This window comes from Odontesthes bonariensis, chromosome 12 (assembly GCF_027942865.1).
Source record: "Odontesthes bonariensis isolate fOdoBon6 chromosome 12, fOdoBon6.hap1, whole genome shotgun sequence".
Taxonomy (NCBI): domain Eukaryota; kingdom Metazoa; phylum Chordata; class Actinopteri; order Atheriniformes; family Atherinopsidae; genus Odontesthes; species Odontesthes bonariensis.
In genome coordinates this window covers 31,146,505-31,168,811 of record NC_134517.1, presented here as the reverse complement: position 1 = coordinate 31,168,811, position 22,307 = coordinate 31,146,505, and the positions used below count along the sequence as shown (strand labels likewise).

At 41.8% G+C, this 22,307-nt stretch overlaps 2 protein-coding genes across 7 annotated transcripts in view; both read right to left on the bottom strand.

Moving 5' to 3' along the window:
- Positions 1 to 456: 456 nt before the first annotated feature.
- On the bottom strand, positions 457 to 7,509 carry cnot11 (CCR4-NOT transcription complex, subunit 11). Its single transcript, XM_075480102.1, has 7 exons — positions 6,753 to 7,509; positions 5,825 to 5,989; positions 3,540 to 3,692; positions 2,998 to 3,200; positions 2,608 to 2,810; positions 1,764 to 1,860; positions 457 to 729 (listed from the first exon to the last, which is right to left on the bottom strand). Exons 1-7 carry the CDS (start codon positions 7,069 to 7,071, stop codon positions 532 to 534), a joined length of 1,338 nt encoding a protein of 445 aa, XP_075336217.1. The 5' UTR covers positions 7,072 to 7,509; the 3' UTR covers positions 457 to 531.
- Positions 7,510 to 8,458: 949 nt separating this feature from the next.
- The window catches only part of LOC142396895 (abl interactor 2-like), a 31,207-nt gene continuing 17,358 nt past the window's right edge, over positions 8,459 to 22,307 (bottom strand). The window contains exons 4-13 of one of the 6 annotated variants that reach the window (XM_075480096.1): positions 22,123 to 22,140; positions 20,743 to 20,846; positions 17,238 to 17,351; positions 14,394 to 14,518; positions 14,076 to 14,126; positions 13,641 to 13,961; positions 12,974 to 13,138; positions 12,795 to 12,875; positions 12,454 to 12,636; positions 8,459 to 12,201 (exon numbers count right to left, since the gene is read on the bottom strand). In XM_075480096.1, the coding sequence (XP_075336211.1) occupies positions 12,026 to 12,201; positions 12,454 to 12,636; positions 12,795 to 12,875; positions 12,974 to 13,138; positions 13,641 to 13,961; positions 14,076 to 14,126; positions 14,394 to 14,518; positions 17,238 to 17,351; positions 20,743 to 20,846; positions 22,123 to 22,140 (1,338 nt within the window). In that variant the 3' untranslated portion in view covers positions 8,459 to 12,025. The remainder of the gene's footprint in view (positions 12,202 to 12,453; positions 12,637 to 12,794; positions 12,876 to 12,973; positions 13,139 to 13,640; positions 13,962 to 14,075; positions 14,127 to 14,393; positions 14,519 to 17,237; positions 17,352 to 20,742; positions 20,847 to 22,122; positions 22,141 to 22,307) is intronic. The other 5 variants (XM_075480099.1, XM_075480098.1, XM_075480097.1 and 2 more) reach the window with 5 other exon arrangements.

Here is a 22,307-nt window from a genome sequence, read left to right as displayed (position 1 = left end):
TTGGAAACAAACTGTTCCATAAAAACCACCCTGGAGTGACGCCGGTCGCACAAACTGGTTATTCAATCATTTTCTGCAGTTCTTTTTACTTTGGACCTTTTCTCACCAGCATCTTGTGCTCTTTTTGTTGCCCTAACATAATTAAATCCGTCACTTCTGACAGAGTCAGTGACTTACCGCTGCGTTGAAGACGCTCGGATCTTTTGTCTGCGCAGATGTCGGGCGCAGACCTTCATACGGTTTAGTGTTTGTGGAGCTGATGAACAAAATGTGCACAAATCTCACCTGAAGAAATGACTGAAAACAATAGAGTCTTAATTAAACAACCCGTTTAATGAATTAAATTCAAAAGTTTCGAAGCAGAAAAAAAAACCTAAAATTCTTTTTTCAAAACTTTTGACAAAGTTCAGAGGCAGAGCAGCGAGTCAAAGTCACGTATTTACAGTCTTCACTGCGCTCCGAGTGAGCTGCACCAGTCCGCTGTCCAAACATTTTAAAGTCCCCTCGTCCGCTCGTGGATGCGCGGCGTCTTTATTTGGCGGGTTTGGCCTCGGCGGGGTTCTCGCCGGTGTCCAGCGTCTTCAGGAGGCGGAAGAGGCCGGCGGCTTCGCGGATGCGGCTGAACTCGATGCAAAAGGCTTGAACCTCGATGAAGAGGTCCTGAACATTGATGATCTTGTTTCGGATCAGCGACTGGAGGAAGACGCAGACCAGTCGGACCAGCCGATTCTGTTAGAAAGAGACAGCGTTCATACTCGGTTATACGGTGACATCTGCTGCTGTGGCGGAGGGGGGGCCAACCTTTTCTGACCTCATCTACAGTTAAAGGAGAATTCCGGCCATTTAATAAACATATCCCATCTGTTGGAAGTTGGCCAAAGGGAAAACCACGAGAAAATTTCATGCAAAGTTTTCCAATTGTGCTGATTTCCATGAAAGCGGGCTCTATCGGGCAAGCTTTTAACCTTTCCTGAGGCTCTTAACGTGTATCAAAATACTTTTTACCGAATTGGCCGTGGTGTCAGTAGCAATACAATTCAACCCAGGGGCTAACCATACCGTTAGCTAGCACAGACATGATACATTTGGACATGAATAATGGGCGAAGGTGCGCTCCTTCCAGCAGTCATGTGACACGTCATGACATCACGGCGAAAATGGGTGTTGAAACGAGTCAGCTGTTCGATAGGAAACAATAACAAACATGGCAATGTGTAGTTCGGTTCCCGAGGGTCGTTTTTGGTGGACAAAAAGACAATTTTGGAATACTATATATATATATATATATATATATATACACACACACACACACACACACACACATATACTATATTGTATGACTTCGGCGATTAATTTGTGCGCACGCCTGTGGAACACGGAAGCTGAGAGAGGTAGGTGCGCTGTTTTTGAAATCTCAAAATGTTTCATGTCTGTGCTAGCTAACGGTATGGTTAGCCCCTGGGTTGAATAGTATTGCTACTGACGCCACGGCCAATTCGGTCAAAAGTATTTTGATACACGTTAAGAGCCTCAGGAAAGGTTAAAAGCTTGTCCGATAGAGCCCGCTTTCATGGAAATCAGTGCAATTGGAAAACTTTCTCGCGGTTTTCCCTTTGGCCAACTTCCCTGGGTCTCCAACAGATGGGATATGTTTGTTAAATGGCCGGAATGCTCCTTTAAAACAGCTGAAACCCCCTTTGACCAAAACGCCCGCGTATGTGTTGCCCTGAAATGATTGTCACGGTAATTCGGTCGTTGTGTACCTGCATGTACTTGTCTTTAATCTGCTCGCAGGTGGAGATGCAGTTGGAGATGTAGAGGTGGATGAACTCTGGAGGCAGGTCCACAGCTGTGGTCAACCTGAGGGAGCAGAGAGAGAACAGAAAGCAGTTTACATGAAGCTAAATCCACCCTGTAATGATTAAGAACAAGATAAAAGCAGAACAGCTGAAGCTTTACTGTTTTTAGTCTGAACTTTGGAGCACAACACCTTCGGCCATTTGAGTCAGGCTGACTTTGGTGCGTTTCGGTGAGAAACAGCTGCAATATGAAGGTGAACAGCGAGTCCGTCTCCAGCCTGTCGTGTATGTTATGGGACTTTTGATCTGTGTATTTTAAAAATGCAGCTTCGCTGGACTCAAAATCCAGGATCTCCTACCCTACCTTTAATCAACCCTCGAACTTTTCCTTTATCAGCGTTTTAATGACATCCAAGACGGAGCCGACAGAGATCTGAATCTGTCCAGGAAGCCTGCAGTCCCAGATGAGTTGGTCTGTGGTCCCAGGCATCATCAGAGCCCTTTTCACCGGGGACATGTGCCCGTATGGAGCAGCTGTGCTCCAGTGGAAATTCAGACTACAGAAAAATGCACGGCGCAGCAGAGCGGACAAGCTAACTACGCATCTGTACACGTGGCGCTGCGCATCACGGATCCCAAGCAGGAGCGAGAATATACGAGAGACTCGTCCCCGTGCCGTTTCTAACAGCATCGATAATAAAGTAAGCAGCAAAATTCCCGCTCAGAGACGGCGGTGACGGACAGTTTAACGCGGACTCTGGCTCCAGCTGCAGACCTAAAAATAAAAAAAAAAAGCCCCGCCCCTCACCTGTTGACAACCTCCATGGAGTGTAGCGACATGTCCATGTTGACCAGCACTGAGAAGTATTCTGTGATCTGGCTGCTTTGCATCAGCTTCAGCAGCATCTCGATGGCCACCAGCGGGTTGTTCTCCACCAGGTCGGGCAGCTTGGCCGGCGACAGGCCGATGTGATAAACCAGCTTTGGGTCCCGTTCCAGCTCGGCCAGCAGCTGAAGACACGGAACAAACAGATACTCAGAACACGGGACGGATTCATACACAAATAAAATCTGCAGACTTTAAACTTTCCTTTGTAATATAGTTTTTTTTAGGTGGAGTAAAGCTGCTTTAATCCTGAGATGTTTCACAGGAACTGGATGGACGTCTCAGAGCTAACAGGCTAACAGGCTAACCCACCTGTGACTGCTGCTGGGCGGACAGCGGGCTCTTGAAGGCCTTGGACATGATGCGTTTGATCTCCACGCCGGTGCTGTTCTTCACGCACATGGAGCGATCCCACCGGATGCCGTGGTCCGGCTCCGTGGGGTTCAGCCACGCCAGCTCGTCCTCGCACGCGTGCAGAGGAGGCGGCGGCCGGATGAACTCGGGGCGGAAGTGGCCTGAGGAGGAAACAAGGTGGACGGACTTTGTGAGCTTAACGGCACCACGACCAGGCCCTGGGTCCCAATTACGGTAACCACGGCAACATTCAAATTAACCACAAAAGGCGTCTTCTGTTCTGTTCTGAGCAGTCGGTGAATTAACGTGCGCTGTGGACACTTCAGGGGATTAATAAAAACCTCAAACTTCTCCTGGAGGAAGCAGTTAGCTGGTCGTGTTTACGTGCACTTTGGTTTCTAACCAACTTTTTAGGTTTAAAGGTTTAAATCCTGAGGTGACGCGTTTTACTACAACGAAAGGCGTCTCTTTAACCCGAAAACAACCTCAGAAATGCTTACTCTCCAGCGGGGGGCGCGGCCCTGTGACCAGTGACTCTATGATCTGGTTGGCCACGGAGCTGTCGAAGCCCGAGTTGGAGGAGTCTGGATCGGGGTCGTTCAGGATGCTGGGGAAGCTGGGTTTACTCTGAGTGGGCAGCTCCGACTGACGCTCTGGAAGACAAAGATTAGGATGCAGCTTAGTCCACACTAATTATTCTCAACACATATATACAAACACCTGAACAATGACTAAGACTGTCAGCTGTATGAAACCAGGAAATAAACGCTGCTCTGAATTACTCGTGTTGTTCTTTGTGCTCTGCGTCACATCATAAATACGCTCGACACCTCAAAGCGAATTCATCAGAAATATTATTCTGCGGTTAGGACCTTTAAAACTCACATCACTCTACATCCAGCAGCAGGTCAGGAGCCTGTGGCTAAAACTGAGGGACACTTATCCTCTTAACTGCTCCAAGGTTTCCAGGAAAAAAAAGAAAATTAAGTTACGTTTCTTCTAGAGACGTCCCAATTCGATCCCAGGAACTGCAGACCCGGATAAAGGTGTTTTTTTATTGATCGTTATGGGGTCACCGAGTACACCGCAACCCAGACATCACAGCAGCACTCAGCGGGAGGTAATTATCAGAATCAGAATAGGTTTTATTGCCAAGTAATTTGTACATCACGAGGAATTTGGCCTGGTCCGTTTGGTGCCATAAGAACAAAACAAAAAATAGAATAATAATAGAATAAAGTAATAAATGTAAAAAATATGTGCAAAGTATTTGTAAGAAGAGTGCGTTAATGTAACGCACTCTGTAATGACCACCAGAGCATAAAGCTAATCCGGAGTCAAATTAAGTCACCGCCGCATCGGGCGTTACTGTGACTGCAGCAGCTCAGGCTTGAGTTGAAAGTGAAACCTTCGTGTTATTTTTCTGTGGACATTTCTTTAAGAATTAATTGGCCTTTTTTTTTTTTAAACATGTTTACAGAAATAAAAACATAAGGAACAGCATGAACAAAGCTTTCTTTTACTTATTATATTAAAGAGCTACTGAGGCATATCAAGCACAGACGTGGCACTAATTTCAAGAACTTTAAGGTACTTATTGTCAGTAGTGTGTAGTGGAAGAATGTTTAAAGGGATAATCCGGAGTAAAATGCACTTTAGATCAATTTACGGGATGTTGGGAGTACAAACGTTGAGTTGACATCAAAATCATGTCATTCGGATGTGTTTGAGAATTTCGATTTGACCGTTTTTAGCCAAAAGTCGTTAGCCTGGAAGTGATGAGGGCATATCGTTTCGCCGCTACAAAACGCTATTTTTATACCTCTTCTACAGCTCCAAACAACATAACACTTACGTGGTAGTGAGTAGAGGGTCCCTAAAGCCAAACCGAAGTGTCCCGAGGTCTTCATGTGGTCGGATATAGAGTCCAGAATGAATTTAATCAAGCCAGTACCTGCTCTCAATCAGAGCTCTTCCGTCAACATGAGGCTATCTCACGCGAGACGTCACGTGACATTTCAAAATCCCAACCTGTTAGTAAGCTAGGCTTTGATGTTGCATACAACTTCATTTCACTTTCGAAAGAAATACTGGACTATGTTTGTAAACAGAACGGCAACGAAATTGTGAATTTCCAGAGTGGGTTACTCCACACTCGGCAATCAACTACGGACTCACGTGACGTGATGTTGCGCGTGAGATAGCCTCCTGTTGACGGAAGAGGCTCTGATTGAGAGCAGGTACTGGCTTGATTAAATTCATTCTGGACTCTCTATCCGACCACGAAGACCTCGGGACACTTCGGTTTGGCTTTAGGGACCCTCTACTCACTACCACGTAAGTGTTATGTTGTTTGGAGCTGTAGAAGAGGTATAAAAATAGCTTTTTGTAGCGGCGAAACGATTTGCCCCCGTCACTTCCAGGCTAACGACTTTTGGCTAAAAACGGTCAAATCGAAATTCTCAAAACACATCCGAATGACATGATTTTGATGTCAACTCAACGTTTGTACTCCCAATCATCCCGTAAATTGATTTTACTCCGGATTATCCCTTTAAATAATTTTAGTTTGTACCCCACGGAAACTCATCTTACCCCTACTTGGTTTGAGCATGTTCCAAAAGAACATGTTTATTTCAATCTTTGGATCAAATTATCCAAAAAGATTTACACGACCCCTCTTGATCCGTCCAACCTGAACGATGTGTGGACATGAGACATATTTAATCTGATTAAAGGTGGACCGTGTAAATGCAGCCCGTGACTCTTTTTGGTGTGTACCGACCTGCCAAAGCTAGCTGCAGCCCACTGATGTCTATAGACTGGGGCATGTTGCCCACATCCATGCAGGACACCTGTCTGGGGGTCTTCTTGAAGAGATCTCTGGGCGGTGCCAACATCAGCTGAGACAGGAAGAATTTCTCCGGCTGGGTGATGGGAGGCAGGAATCCTAAACACAGAGGAGACGAGGATGAGGGAGTCTGAACAGAGAGAGTGGACACTGAGGAGGAGATTTGCAATGTTAAGAGCATCTTTCTGTGTTTCTGAGTTGCTTGAGAAGATGGTACTTATTTATTTTGTTGTAGTTTCAATCAACATTGATAGCATGGGGCAGGGGCGATTTTAGGATCTGGTCTTTAGGGGTGCCCAGCCCCCAGTGCCCACAGAGGCACATTACTTCTCACCAATTGAGGCGAACTAGTACATTTATAAATTTTGGAGCCGTATTAGTTTTGCTTTGAGTAGTGTTTTCCCCTACAACATTTAATTTTGACCTCTTCATTTCAAAAGACTGCAGCTTGACAGGGATAACAGAGAGCCTGAGACAAATATTGAAGATAACTCAACATTTATTTTGGGAGTAAAGAATTAAAACCAAAACAAATGCTAGAAAATAAATAAAATGGTCACTAAAATAATGCATCCTTGAGCAAAAAAAAAAAAAAAAAAAAAAAGTGTTTTTGCATAATATAATATTTTAAAAATGTGCTGAGCCAGGGGGTGTCGAGCTGTCTCACGGTGGTGCCTTGGCACCACTAAAAATACCCTAGCCTCGCCCCTGGCATGGGGCAAGAAAAATGGTTCATTTACAGGTAAATTAAGACACTAAATATGCTACTTATTTAAACTAAAACTGTATCATAACTAAAACCCAAGATGCCGTCTATCATTTCCAGGCGGTAAGAGTCATTTCCAGGTGGTAAGAGACCTACCGGACAGCACCTTCTCCGGCTCCTCCCCGGCAGGTGAGGGGTTCAACAGGTGGGCGAACACGGCGGCGAACGGGTTCGCGGCCAGCGGCTCGGTGCGGTACATCTCCCAGAGGAGGTAGAGGGCGGTGAGCCGCTGCGGGGAGCTGGGCAGCAGGTCCGGCTGCTGGAGGAGCATGACCAGCACCGAGCCCACTCTGAAGTGCTCCGCTTTTCCGAAGTAATGATGGAAGTGAGTGGAGAGGCTCTCAAAGGTGTTGGTGCAGGCCTCCTCAGAGATGATGCTCAGCAGGTTGGACAGTTCCTTTGGAGCGAGGCTCATGGTCTCTGCACCCGGATCCGTTCAGCTTGAGCGAATTTCGGTGCCGTTTATTATAACAGCGTATTTTCCCAGTTGATATAGTAAATCTACTATTCTCCGTGACTAACCCGATTAATCCATCTTTGAAGCAGAAATGCAAAGAACTACAGTCTGAAAGTCATCACACGAGTGTTAGCACCCTGCGGGCTAGCTTAGCTCGCATAGCAACGCTAACTGACAAAAAAGCGGCGGAGTTATGGCAAAACTCAGCATTCTGCCAAACTAAATCCACAAAGAGCGATTCAGTGGCCACAAAGCAGTCTTACAAAGAAGAGCAAATCCAAACTGAATGAAATATCAAAGTCCGTTTAAGTGTTTTCCCGACTGTTAAATAGAAGTCCTGGCGTAGTGAATCAGCCGTTTAAATTTCAGATTTGACCCTCACGGTGAGGTGCATCATGGGTGATGTAGTTTCGTGCGACAGGGTTAAACTTCCGACCCTTAAGTTAAAAAACTCACACTAACTCTTTATTGATAATTTTAATATACTCTTTATTGATAAATTCGTTTAGTTTCAATATATCCGACTTATAAACTGCTAAAACTCTATCTTCAAATTAAAACAGAGCGGAATGTAGTTTGGCTCCGGTAGCTAAGTTATCCTTTTACCCATAAGCACTTGCGATATCATTTCCTGTGTTTTGCTCTTTCATCATAAATGCAAAAAGGTTCACTAATTAATAATTGTTGAATGTGGATTAATTTAAAAAGACATTTCCAACACAATGTAAACACGATAAACACAACAAAACATTAGTTCTGTATAAACTGCAGGGATTGTATATATTTTATAGTCCACTGAACACCTATTTATTCATCTTAGGAGTTTTGTCGGTTATCCCGTTTGCCTTTTTTTTCTGTGTTGGAGTTTTGCATGGATTGTACATGTTGAGAACAAAAGGTGGACATTTTAAATACAAACTGCTTGACTGTTGAATCAGCTTTCACAGCTTTCATTTTATATTTAATTCATCTCTAGTCGGCCATCTGTAAAATAGCCAGTAGAGGCAGCGTTATACCAATAAAGTCTGATTAAGAACACATTAACATATATATTATATGACATGGCATACGTGTTCAACATAGTGTATTCTGGTGCTGAACAGCATGCTGATTTTATCTGTTGCAAGCCTGAGTTACTTGTTAAACACATGATTTATTTTCTAAATTTTGTTTTGCACAAAACGTACAAGAAATGCTGAAAATGATTTGAATTCAGTTGCATGTTTGATCCCAGGATGTAGCCCGCCTCCTGCTTGCTGGCAGCTGGATGGATGTATGTTCTGAGTCTTTAATCTCTTCTAAAAGTACATTCTGCTTCAGATAAACAAGACAGATAAGACAGACAGGCTGTTAAAACATTTATTTTAGTAATTTCACTATTCGTCTTTCTTACAAAAAAATGGGCTTTCAGCTGTGATTCATTTTGGAAAACAGAAAGCTTCTCCGGACACAATGTTCCACCAGAAACACTCTGGTTGGTGTCAGTTTGACCTGTACCTGTTCAATATCTCTCAAAAACATCAAATTATCTTCAATCAAGTAAGAAAGAAAATCTAAAAAATGGATTTTCCATGAAACACCTGTTTAAAGAAACATTTTGTGTTGAGATACAATCTGAACTGACAGCTTAATGAGTTTATGTTGTGACTTCAGTGAAGCTTTCTTTAAGAAACGTGCGCACACGGAGGAGGATGAAGCGGATTCTCAAAGAACACCGGCCTCGGAGAAGCCGCCTGCGTCACTTCACAGATCATTTCTCAGTCCACACTTTTTAAAGGGATCGTTGCAGGCAAACAAAAAACAGAGTATGCCAAAACATTAAGGAGCCAAACAGATCTGATGATCAGGAATTCATCTGTAACGCCCGTCACAAGTCGAATCAAAGACTTTGCTGCCCACAAGTAATTTAGGTTAAAATGTGTACTTTTGTGATTGTAAAATCTCAGTGCTTATAATCATGAAAATCCTATCAAAATAAAATGACATTATATATTTACAGTAATCTTATACAAACAATTTATTATTAAAAAACTAACAGGCTTACTGACAATATAAATAACTATTAATTGCAGCTCTTTAGCAAATCATTTCAGAGACAAAGTCCATATAAACTGGTTCATAACGAAGCTCTGGGAACCGTCTGCGGTACAGCGGAAAATATTGATTTTCTCCTTTTTTAATCATCCCAAGAAGATGATTCAAGATGAAATAAATCAAGAATTTCTGGCACACAATCTGGCATACTCTGGTTATTGTTGCCTCTTAAAAAAACACTGCACAAGGACACACTGTTTTCAGGTCCACGCTCACTTCAAGGGAAAGTTTGGTTCATACTGATTCACACACACTCACGTCGGCATACGCATCACTACACACTCACACACATATGGCACGGAAATATCCACCCCTCCATCTCTGAGATGGTACAAAGTCCAAGCGTGCAGGACTTCTGTTAAAGGGCCATTACAACCAAAAACTGTACAAGAACATCAAACCTCCAGCTGATCAAACAGACGGCATAAAGCAAGTTGGTAAAACAATAAAAAAAAAAAGAAGATATAAACACAATTACTATGAAAACATGGCGAATAAACGTGTCAGTTATATATCAGGCATGCAGGCAAACACAATGTAAACTTTGAAAAACTGACGATAGAATCTCCACCTGGCAACTTGTTCAGATCCGCCTCACGACAAGACAACAGGGCGACAAAAACCACAAAAAAAAACGAGGCTCAGAGGTCAGAACGGGGAACGTTAAGAGAGAAAGTTTTGTTTCTGTGCAGGATGCCCTGAAATGATCAATATTTCACCAGAGAGTAGATTGTGTTCTGATCAGTTTGAATCCAAACGGTTTCATATAAAGTAAGTGTATCGTTACAGCTTCTTTTTCCATAACGCACAGTAAATGAGCCGCCTTCTGCATCTAAAAATCACAATAAAGTAGCAACTGTTTAGCTGAATGAAAGATAAAGCTGAGGCAGCCCCAAAGCCGCCTGAAGCATCACAAAAACACAACAGAGACGCAAACTCTGTGCTTTTATGTTTTTACAGCCAATTCAAAAAGCCGTTTCTTCCACTGAAATATTTTTTTCTCAACAGCAAAACAAGTTAAAACTTAATCATAACGAAAGCTTCTGCAGTGAACCGCTTGCAGACAACACGGTTTAGTTCATAGAAAACAACACCTCGAGAGCAGATCTGCTCCACGATGCGTGCTTCCATTTGATTTTATTAGCTTTCTCGTTGAATTCAGTGCTTCAAACAATGAGTGTTGACCTGATGACTCAAGTGGATGGGATTTAAGGTCACTGAAGTCTGCTGGATTTATCTTCTAGGAACCATAAAGTGTTGATTTCAGTTTACACAGAGCTGCTATTATCCAAGATCAAATATTAAACTTAACTAATAAATAGATCAAATCTGTATTTAAAATCAGTTCAGACTCAGGATCTGTGTTCAAATTCAGTGGCTCAAATAGTGATGCCACAACATCCAAACTGAAAAGTTACCATCAGACCTTCACTGATTTCCACTTAACTGCAGTTCTGCTGAAGTCTGACTAAGCTTTAGAGTCTTAATTAAACATCCGTTCGAGTTTATCTCCCAGAGTTTTACTTCACTGACAGAAAAATAAAATAAAGGAGGGTTAAATGATGGTTAAAACTAAAACATCAGGAGCTGATCCATTTCCTCCTGTTAACCAAAAAGAAAAATCAACCTAAACACAGATATTTGTTTTCCTATGATTATTGATCATTTTTATTCTATGACAGAAGATGTTTAAGTTCAGTTGATGGTGAGAAATCTTGTTTTTACAGCTCTTTCCATAAAAGACAAACTTATCTTTTTTACTCCCTTTACAGGCTTTCAGTAGAGCTTACTGTACAGAAATGTTATATTTATTTTTAGAAAACAATAGAAACTACTTTGATTCATGTTTTACTTCATATGTTCTAGGACAGTTTTTTGTAAAGTGATCTAAAATGAGATAAGATGGATAGCTGCTGTTTATCTATGTAGTTTTTCTTTTGTCTTATCCGAGACATTTTTATTCTGTATTTGTTTACATTTCCATAAACTGGAAACATCACTTAGTGCTGACTTAGCTATTAGCAGTGCTCTCATAAGTGCACATCACTGGTTTCTTCTGGCACTAAGGAACACGTGCAAATGATTTAAGTGCATTAAAGAACATTTGATCTGCGTCTGCCCCCCTATGGAGTCAGAGAAATAACAGACACCCTAACAGGTGTTTAAATTTGATACTTTTCATTTTCAAAAGAGTTTCTTTGTTGTTCTCGTTGGACTTGCCGCACTTACAGCTGATTCAATCAACTGTTCGGGTGCTTTTTAAGTATTTTTACTAAATAAAGTAAAGCTGACTATTATAAACAGGCTTCTGACCAATTTAAAATGGCAGAAGAGATGTGAAAAAAGAAAATAAAAACACCTGCGTGTGTGGCGACAAACAGAGCTTTTTTTCTTATTAGTGTTGTAGAAAAGGAACAGGAAAAAAAGAGCTTTCCAGGAATGCTGTTGTATCACTAGCAAAACAGATGGTGGCAGTAACACCACATTTCATTATTTAGTTGATTAAATCGGGAAGAGGAAAAAACAACAGCTGATCAAACTCATCGGCAGCTAAAACAAACGGTGTGTTTGCATGTTATCTTTGCACGAAAACAGCATTTTGGCTAAATGTAAACTTGGTATGAAATACCTACGATACCTCTCAAGTCTTCCAACAAGAGAAGTGCAGTGCACAAAACACAATCTGGGATGTCAAAGTGATGATTTACTTGCTTGTAAATGGTTGGTCTGAATCTAAAAGAGAAATATAGAAAAAGGAATCCGAGGATCTGAAATTGGGATTGAAGCCCAACGGTAAAACACAGAAAAGAGTTTTTCCTCAGTCAGTGTAGTGCATGATGGACTCAACGTAATTTCCAGGGAAGAGGCCGGTGGTGGCTTGCATCACTCCTTCAAACCATCCGTCCTCGTTCTTCTTGATGACGTAAATGATCGCTCCTTCCTGAAACGACAACTCGTCCTCCTTGTCTGCAGCGTAGTCGTAGATGGCCACCACTAGAAGGTGACAAACACAATCAGCCACATTGACGCTGCATTAGTAGACAGGTTTATGGACTAAATTCATCTACAATCCACTGAGAATTAAACAAGAAGAGAACAATGGCATTTATTAAAAGGTGTGTTATATGACATCATCACGTGCTACAGATATATATGAAGCTACTGTTAACATAATACCTCGAATGTTGCAGTCAGAAAAAGACAGAAAACAGTACAGACTGCTGATAACTCAGGACACTCGTGCACCTTTCTCCAGGTAGTTTCTGGGCGCCCACGGCGGGTCTTCTTCAGCATACGGATCGCTGTACTCCACTACTGCAGAGTCTTCTTCACTATGCCCGTCCTCCATCGGCTGTGGGGTGGGGAGAGGCTCAGCAGGCCCTGATTGGCTCTCTGTGGATGGATGGGGGGGTGCAGGGGTGTCTGAAACTAGAGATGGGTAGATTTTACAATCAGAATGGAACCAGGAGGCAAAAACAAGCATCAAACACAGACGAGCTGTTGTTCAACACGTTTCTGCAAAGCATGAATGAAAACAGCTCCACAATATGAGCAAAAATAAAACTTGGAAGCAAAGTTGTACTTACTGGACTCCTGAACTCGAGCGACAAAACCCATCAGAGGAAGCTGAGGGGTGAACTGGAGGAGGGAGGGGGGTGGAGGGGAGGCTGCAGACAAACAAAGTGGGAGTTAGTTTTATCTCGTAGGCTTTTATCAAACTGTGGGCAGGTTTTACTGCAGGCACATCGTGTTTTACACTGCATACCTGGGCTCTGGTTGTAGTAGGGACCGCCGTTAACATGGTTCTGCGATACGATTGGCTGACCGGTCACGGAGGGGGGTCGGCGGTACGGAAGTGACCCCCCTACCTGCGGGGCCTGCTGTCGAGGCTGAGGCCGGTTCATACTGTAGAACTGAGGGACGATAGGGCCTGACGCAGCAGAGAGGGACCGTGTCAGACATCTGAGATTTACTGATTCATCCGTTTAAACTGCCAACATTTCACAAATATTCTTGATAAATGGCAACACTTATTGCCATTTATTGTATTTGATTAAATATTGTATTTTATTTATTTATTTATTTATTTATTTATTTAATTTTATTTTATTTTGTAAATAATACAATCATTGTAAATATTAAAAAAAAAAATGTTGAGCTACTTGACGAATTTGAATTTCCCCCATTGGGGGATAAATAAAGTATTTTTCTATTCTATTCTGCAACTCAAACATTAGGAATGAAGAACTTTCAAGAAACAGCTGAAATCTTGAGTCAGAGGGAAAACACGAGACACGGTCGTGTGGACACCTTGTTTTGTGTATCGTTTCTGTCAGACAGACTGAGGCTCTCCTCCTTTCAAAACCAGAAAGGAGACTAAGCCAGAGAAACAAAGCAAGAGAGCAGGAGTCAGGGAGGTCGGAGAGACTCACCTTCAGCAGGTGATGAGGAGGAAGAGAGTGGAGGAGTAGGGGCGGGAGGAGGGAGAGAAGACAGCTCTGATTGGACCTCGGATGTGCCAGGGGAGGGGTTAGAAAGGGGAGAGGTGTTGGCGTTTGGTGCATTTGACTGTGATTCTGTTTGAGGAGGTGAGTCAGCGTGGTGTGAAGGTGAGTTTGGTGGCAGAGGTGCGTTAGGGTGGGTTAAGGTTGTGGTGGATGAAGAGGAGGAGAAGGAGGAAGGACTTGGGGAAGGAGAAGGGGAGGAGTTAGGAGCAGTGGAGGAAGAACTAGCTGGTCCAGCAGTCGGGGAGACTTCAGGAAGGAGAATAGGAAGGAATGTTAAAGGAGGGTGTGAGCGATAAAGAAAACCCCACACAGGTATTTCAACATCAAAACCAAAAAAAAATTAGTTGTTTAGTTTCTTACCAGGTTGATTTGAAAATGAGCCTAAACTTATACTACTATGACGTTTGTATTCTGAAAATAGAAAAATGACCAAGGAAGAAAAGAGGAAAGTACATTGAAATTAGAGAATAAAGAAGAAAAGAAAAGATACAAAGCTATTGAACTTCTACCATTATCCCATGGCGTTAAATCAGACTGGTTTTACCTCTAACAACACGACAGAGAAAAGAATATAAGAACACCGATTTCCAGTGATAAATGACTATAAGAAAGCTCAGGACATAGATGTGTGTGTCTCCTGTGCAGGTGTGTGTGTTCGTGTGTGTGTGTGTTTGCTACCTGGAAAAGTGGAGGGCGGCGAGGGCGTCGGCACGGCGATGGGAATGCCCACGCTGCCGCTGCCGCTGTTCTCTCTGCTGCTGCTCCGGCTGCTGCTGCTGGGATGGCTGCCTCCGCTGCTGCCGCTACACACACACACACACACACACACACACACACACACACACACACACACACAGAGCCCGATAATCAATATTCTGGATAGGAATGGGTTTCATTTTGGATCCAGTTCCAAATTTGCAAAATATCAGGACTTAAAAGTTAATTAAGCTCTGTGACTGAAGATTTTACTTTGTTCTCCACCGATAGTTTTTGCATCGTTTATAAAACCAGCTTAACATTTTAAGTCTGCAGATGACACGAATAACAGCAAAGTACTCACAATCTTTGAATATCTCCTCAACAACCTCGTTAAGGTAAGACCTCCTCTTCAGCAGTTTATTTACCTCCAGCTAGAGTTACGTGCACTACACATACAAACCATATATTCAACAGATTTTCACTACACAGTTAAGTAGAGAAAACACGAATTACCCTTGTTTATAAATGAAGCCTTACGACCCTTCGTTACAGCACAATGTCCTGGTTCAACTGTGGTATTTTCTCTTTTACAGTCAGTGTGGTGGATGTCTGGTAATTGGCCCTCGAATAACATTTAAATGACCAAAAATGTTTAAAAAAAAAGCTAAAAGAAGCTACAGACTTAATTATGTGTGATAAGTGAATTAAAGTCAGTTATTCTTGTACTTTGCTGTATAATCACAGCTGATCACACTTGGCTGGCTACAAACACCAGTTTGGAGAAGACAAATTGAGTAAATCTGCGATTCTGAACGACCCTGAACACGTCCACACAATCTGAAAAAAAAATCTTCCATTCTCTAACACCTTCACACAAATTAAACAGCAGTCTAGAGTTTTTAGAGGAGTAAAATACATGTCTAACACATTTCCACATTCATAAATCATAGATTTTTAAATGAAGGACATTACGAAAACAGCTTAAAAGCTATTTTTAGCAGTTTATTTTTTTAAGTGTGAAAGCGTTTCAAGAAGACTTTGGCTGGTCTAAGTTTCCCCTTATTCTGAACTAACCTCCTGGTCTAAGCAAGTTATTTCTGGCTTTAACAACAAACAGCCAGAAAAGGCTAAAAACTGGGAACAATGTTTTCTAAAAACTGAGGTGAGACATTTCTGACAGTTCAGAAAAGACACATAGAAACACATAAGAACAGCAAGGCAGGAGGGGAAAGGTTATCTCAGAGGCGAAGAAGAGATCAGAGGAAAAACAAACAGAAAATCAAGTGCCGGTAAAGACACAGCAGAGCAAAAAGGACAACGAAAGGCTTAAAATGTGATCTCAGAGGCTGGAGGCTCTAAAATGAGAGAAGCGAAGGCTGTGACTGGATGGGAAGGATTATCAAACTGAAGCAGAGCTGTAATATGATAACCGGGGTCTCAATAATCTGTTCATGTTCACTAAATAATGCACAATGAGATAGAAATCCTGTTAAAAAGCAGTAGTAGTGAAGCAGAATTACAAATCAGTCTGAATATCAGAATATTGCTCAATATGAGACTTTAAACTGTGCTTCTGCTTCTCAAATCGGTTAGAATCAAAACAAACTTCTATCTAAACGTCCTGATAACGAATACACATGTGTGGTGAGAATGCAGCATTGCTTTCATTTTAACCAATAAACTTAAATAGATCAAATAAAGCAAAAGAAAAGAAGAAAATTAATCCATGGATAAAAAGAAAATCGGTTAGTTGATGCAAGCAGAGCGTTAGCACAGCGAGTCCTCTGTGTTCTTTCAGCAGTGACAAAGCCACAGCTCAACTGTCCCTGCTGCAGCTTTTAGGAACTTTACAAACTAAATATCAGAAATTCAATCGTGTTTTAAGAGCCTGTTGAGAAATACATTTGGGCTCCTTATCATCTGTGTTACTAATATCGTCCCCTCCATGAGGTGGTTTTCTTTAGGGGAAAAAAACAAAACTGTTATATAAGGTTATATATACTGCAAAAACAACATCAAATGCTTTCCATATCAAGCAAAAATGATATCAACTGCTCGAAAGAACCACAGAGGAAGCACTGGGCAGCAGCAGAACTCGAGGAGCCAAAGCAGAGGTCAAACCAAGTTAATGATAACTCATGAGCAAAGATTTTGGGAAAAATATAATCAAATGTCGGCCTTTATCCAAATCACGGGCAGTGAAAATGTTCCTTTTTTATGTAAACAATCCACAGGTGTCTTGAGACAGAGTTCAAATTTTTCATAGGGAGTTTTTATTATTCACTTTGTTAATGAATGTACAGCCAGCAGTTTGTTAGCTTAGCATAAAAGGTTAAACAGTTAGCTCATCTAGCTTGTTCCAAAAGTAAGCAAATCCACCTTCTGGCACCTGTAAAGCTCTCCGATCGTCACATTTTCCTATTTAACCCTTATTAAAACCCTTTCTTTCAAAATAATTTTTTTCTATGGCACATTTCTTTACTTGTGCAAAGAAATGAGCCTCAGGGAGACCCAAAATATTTGCTCATACTCAGAGAAATAACTAACTGGTTAGATCAACCGGAAATGGAAGAATTGAAGCATGAACTAAGATATGCTGAGAAAAAAAAAGGATGTACTGCGGTTGAGTCAGCCAAGAAGTCATCAAAACGTTATATTCAGCACATTTGTCAGTCCAGCTTGGGAATGAAATAAATAAAACATGAAGACGTATGGATGTGCTGAACATTGAGCGTTTTGAGTGTAAAAGAAATTCAAGCTGAATGAGAGCAGAAGCAGGAGAATCCTTCTCTGGCAGCCATGTTTACTCGTTGACCCGGCTACCTGTATGTCCGGGGTCGATGGTTGAGGGTGGCGGTGCGGGTTGGGCTGGAGACATAATCATTGGGCACCACTGGGGGGCGCACTGGCTCCAGAGTCCTGTAGGGGGAGTTCTTCCTGTGCATGCAAGAGGTAAGGGTGAGGACAGGGTTAACACAGGGAGATAGTTGTGGTGAGCTGTCCCAATCTGCTCACACTCGTGAACATGAGGTGCATTTCTGTCAGGGAGTAGACGTGTCCCATAATACTTTTGTCCCAAGACATTTGTATGTCGTGAATAACATCAAATCAAAGTGTTTCAGAGGTGAAAGAGTCAGTCAGGTGTTTTCCAAGACCTGTGCAATGAAGAAAAAGCTCCAGTGTTGAATGGACATAACACACCTTTACACGCTTAAGTGTTCTACATTGCTTCACATAAATAATTGTTTTGTTTCGCTCATAAAATATGATGACATAATTTTATGCTGGCAAGGAGCCAAAGAGGGTCAGTGTAGTCCAGTCTATTACCAGTAAATAAAATCTAACATATTGTTTTGAAAATAGGCCGATTTCTGCTCCTGTCTTGCTGCAGGAGAAATGGAAAAAAATCTGTGAATGTCATGTTTAAAGGTCAGGATATATTTTAAGAGAATTACAACTCCTCCAGCATCGAAACAGCCGCAGAAATATGGGCTAAAAGGGCACAATCACAGAATAAAAACCCTCAAAAATCAGACTGGAGAAAAGAATGTGGTATTTACACAGAATATTTCTCTCAGAATGAACACAGAAAATGTGAGTTACTGAAACATAAATACGCTCGTACAAACATTACAATTACGGTACAACTGTATGGATTTAAGTAAATACTTTAACAGCAACCTATGCAAAACAATTACATATATTTCTGTAGTGTGTAACTAAATGTTCAAAGTAAACACAAAACAAGCCATGAAAAGAGCTACACCCTTATATCTTCGCCTGTATATTCGTTGTAAACAGTTTTGTAGAAAAGAAGATCATAAACTCCTGATATAATGCAACTACAGGGTTTGTAAACAGTCAACTACCCAGGTGTAGGCGTGAGGATGAAATCTGACGACTCTCTGGCAGACTGTGAAGCATGTATTTTCTACCATTTTAAGCAGATTTCTTGACCTTTATTTGTGCTGTTGCTGTTATTTTGCTGAAAGTCTGATTTAATCATCGATCCTGTCATTTGAAAAAGTAAAATCCCCTCTGAATGGTGCTCAGACGGGAACAACAGATACAGAATGTGAAACTGTTTGTGAGTGTTTGACTGAGTTGTCGTTGATGTGTGTAACGAGTGCCTGTTCTGTCAGAGGGCCTGTTGTTTGCAGAGCAATGCCAACTCACTGCTGTGTATTTGTCCCTTGTCTCCCCATGAATGTGTGTGTTTGAGAGTTTTTGTATGCGTGTGAAGACAGGCACACTTGGCTTGTTGACCACAGCTTAGTTCCAACCAACTGCTAAGCTGCTTCTGTTCGTTCTTTCCTACGAACGTACACACTTCGTTTTGAATGTCGCACTCTTTATCGACATTAGCTTTAAAAAAAAGCAGCGGCCATCTGGGATCAGAGGACTAAACAATTACATATCTTTTCAAATTGGACTGTACCAGTGTAGCACAGTCTTTCACAGAGATTATTGCATGATGTGCCATCGTGTTGTTATACTAGTTATTGTTCATGGTCCTTTCAGCATGAAAAGAATCCTCCCCCGCTGTTAATTCAGGGTACAACAGCCGGTTAATCAGCAGGTTACAGGAACACTGACAAAGTCAACGAAAGGGCTACATGTTCCTCTGCCAGCTGGATCTGGCAAGCCAGACAACCTGGCTTCATGCGTATAGGTATACAGTAATAATTAAGTGATAAGTACTTTGCTCTGACATGAACATTTCTGAAGAAGTTTGAGACAATCTGCGTACATGATAAGATAGATACGACTCATGTTAGTCTGTTAAATAGGAAGCTCCAGTCAGCAGCTGGTTAGTTTAGCATACAGACTCGACATGCAGATTCTGGTTTAGTCTAAAAGCTATGCTTGCAGAGGAGCTGAAGGGGGGACAGAGTGTGAGGTGTTGGTAACAAGTGCATGCTCGTAGAGGACATTAGTTCTGTGATTTGGCTGCTGGTTGACAGTTGGGGCAGCTATGACCCAAAAATTGGAGGATCTGCACCAGTTTGAATTCAAATCTGAACTTATGAACCAAAGTCATGCATAGCTGTAGACTAACAGTGGATTCAAATTTCTGTGGACACAGTTTTTGATGCCATCAAGAATGAATCCCTGTATCAGACAGATGCTCCTCATATCTGTGATGAGGATCCAGGTAAAGACTATACTGAGATTTTCCTTATCTTATTCTTATTCTTATATCTTATTTTTACACTGTTAATATGGGAGGGGTGTAATTTTATTTTACTGTATGGGGTTGTAATTTTGCTTTATCTTTACTTTATCTTATTTTGTATTATTGTATTATATTTATTTTGCTCTATTGTATTTCCTGACTTAATCTTTTTTTCGGTAAACGAGTGCACTGCAGAAAAGGAATTTCCATCAAGGGATTAATAAAGTAATTCTGATTCTGATTCTGACTAATGTATTTCTGTGGACAGACTATATACAGGAACTATGGATAAGCTAATTCAACATACCTTTAGTGTGAATGTACTCTACACAGGCTTGAAATTAGCCTGCTGCTAATTAGTGGTCTCATTTTAAATCTGTGCTAGCCCAAAATATCAGACTTTGACGCTGTGCAGACACAACAGTAGCATCATTCTCCTCATCTGTAACGCTATGTTACTCTTTCTAAGAATTACTTTGGATTCCCAACCATCTGGTTGAAGCAGTACCAGAGAAAGAGGAGGATCAGGGTCAGGTGGAGAGGATCAGGGGAAAAACAGGCAAAGCTGAATGCAAACAGAGTGACACAGTTAAAAGTGAGACAGAGCAACCGAAAAAAGAGTGAAAAGAAGAGACAGTCGAAAGGGTCGCCATGATGATAATAAGAAGAAAGAAGGAAGGAGAGAAACAGCTGTGTGACCTAGATGTTAGAGGGGCGCAAACACAACAAGCTTTCACAATGGATGACGTTATTGCTCAGAGCTCTGCGTTTCAATATGTGTGTGAGAGTGAGAGAGAGATATTCCCCTTTACTGGATCAAATGTGTAATAATGTGCTGCAGGATACGCTGTCCTTCCATGAGAGGCAAACACACACACTGCAGCACTTTCACACATCATATATTTCAAAGTCAGCAAAAAGAACAACACATGATTTTGTGAGGCAGATCTTCCAACTCAAACTTCACGTCTCATATTATTCAGATTTCTTTCACGTATTCAGGGCAGGATGAAAGAGACAAGTGACACCAGGAAGTAATAATAATGACATAAAACCACGAGCACAGAAAGAAAAACAGACATTGGAGGATAAGTTAAGGTAAAAATCACACAGTAAGTGCATGGGGGCGTCGGTGGTAGGTTGGGTACGTACCCTAAGATCCCCTTTCCTGCCCTTGGTGGACTGGGTGGTTTCTGTGTCGGGGGGTTGGACCGCGACAGACCCCCCCCAAGTTTCATGTTCTGCTGGCCGTTGACCTGTGGAAATAAATACAAGGTTAAAGCTTAACCCCTTGACTTGGCTCTTTCACAAACTCCACACAGAGAAGAACCACTTAACGTGATTATATACTGATGAGGCATTGTGACCACCCCTGCCTAATATACTGCTGTCTACTGCCTGTGATCCACTAACACAGCTCATATTTGCAGAAACCTTGACTAAAGGGGGCAGGGCTCCATCATTGCAGCAGGCCCTTTATATCCTAAAATCTGTGCCTGTTAAAGCAGCTCCTACTCTGTCTCATCAGGCACGTCACACACCCTGGGAGCACCTCAGCTAACCTTACAATTTTAGATATGCTCTGACCCAGTTATTTGGTCATGATATAGATTTAGCCCTCGAACTCTTTATATTAGTCCCTTTCTTCCTCATCCAACATGCAGTGTTGCTCCAGGAATAATCAATGTTATTCTCTATCGGTAAATCATTTGAGTGTCATCAGGAGTAAATCATCATCAAGAGTTTGTCTTCTTTTGATGGCATGTCCTTTGTTTCAACTGGATAAAAGCTTTGGCCAGGAGATTCTTTAATACGATCGCTTTGTTGTTGTTTTTAGCCCGTTTCATTTACTTTGGAGATGCTCTGACAGCATGTTTTGAGTTCAGAGCAATAACTTTCAAATGCAATCAATTACTGGAGTCAAAAGCTGTGCAGTCAACCGGCCTGATTACCAGCCTGATTACCGGCCTGATTATACTTAAGCCCCTTAAAAAAAAAAAAAAAGAGGGTTCCACATATTAAATAGTTGAGATTCCTCAACTCAAAATCACAGAGTCTGCACTTCATGGTCCAAATATCCTCTTCAGATTAATGAAAGGTTATTAAGCATTTAAAGTTGTTTCAAAATGTTGGGGACAAAGCTGCCGCAGGTGAAGGAGGTTAATAGTGGTTGGATTTTTCCTCACCCCCCCCCCCCCTCCAGCTTAGTATCCCAGCTTGCTCCGATCATGGCAAACATAGATATGCCACTACCCACTGAGGAAATGGCTGCAGGATCTGGGATCCTCGTATCTAAGCTATCTGACCACGCTGAATCACACATCCTTTTCAAAATCAGCTAAAATAAGTACTACATTGCTGAGTGATGTTAGACCACATGGACAGAAGCAACATGTGGGGTTCGAAATATGCTTTGGCAGGACGGAAATCACCATGGCAGCAGAATAGAACTTTGCCGGCATCCAAACATTACAGAGAACATATCAAAAGCATTTTGCCAGCATTGTGTGTAGATGTGTTGTGTGTCCTTACCTTAAACCTCATCAACCACTTAAGACATCAATGACAGCAGATGAAATAGGAGAAAGAAGAGATGGGAGAAAATTTTGTCTAAAGGTCAGTGACGATACAACAACATCATGCAAACATTACGAGTCATTAGAAACACTGGATTTAAATTACAAAGAAGGAAAGATGAAGATAAAGACTGGTTGAGA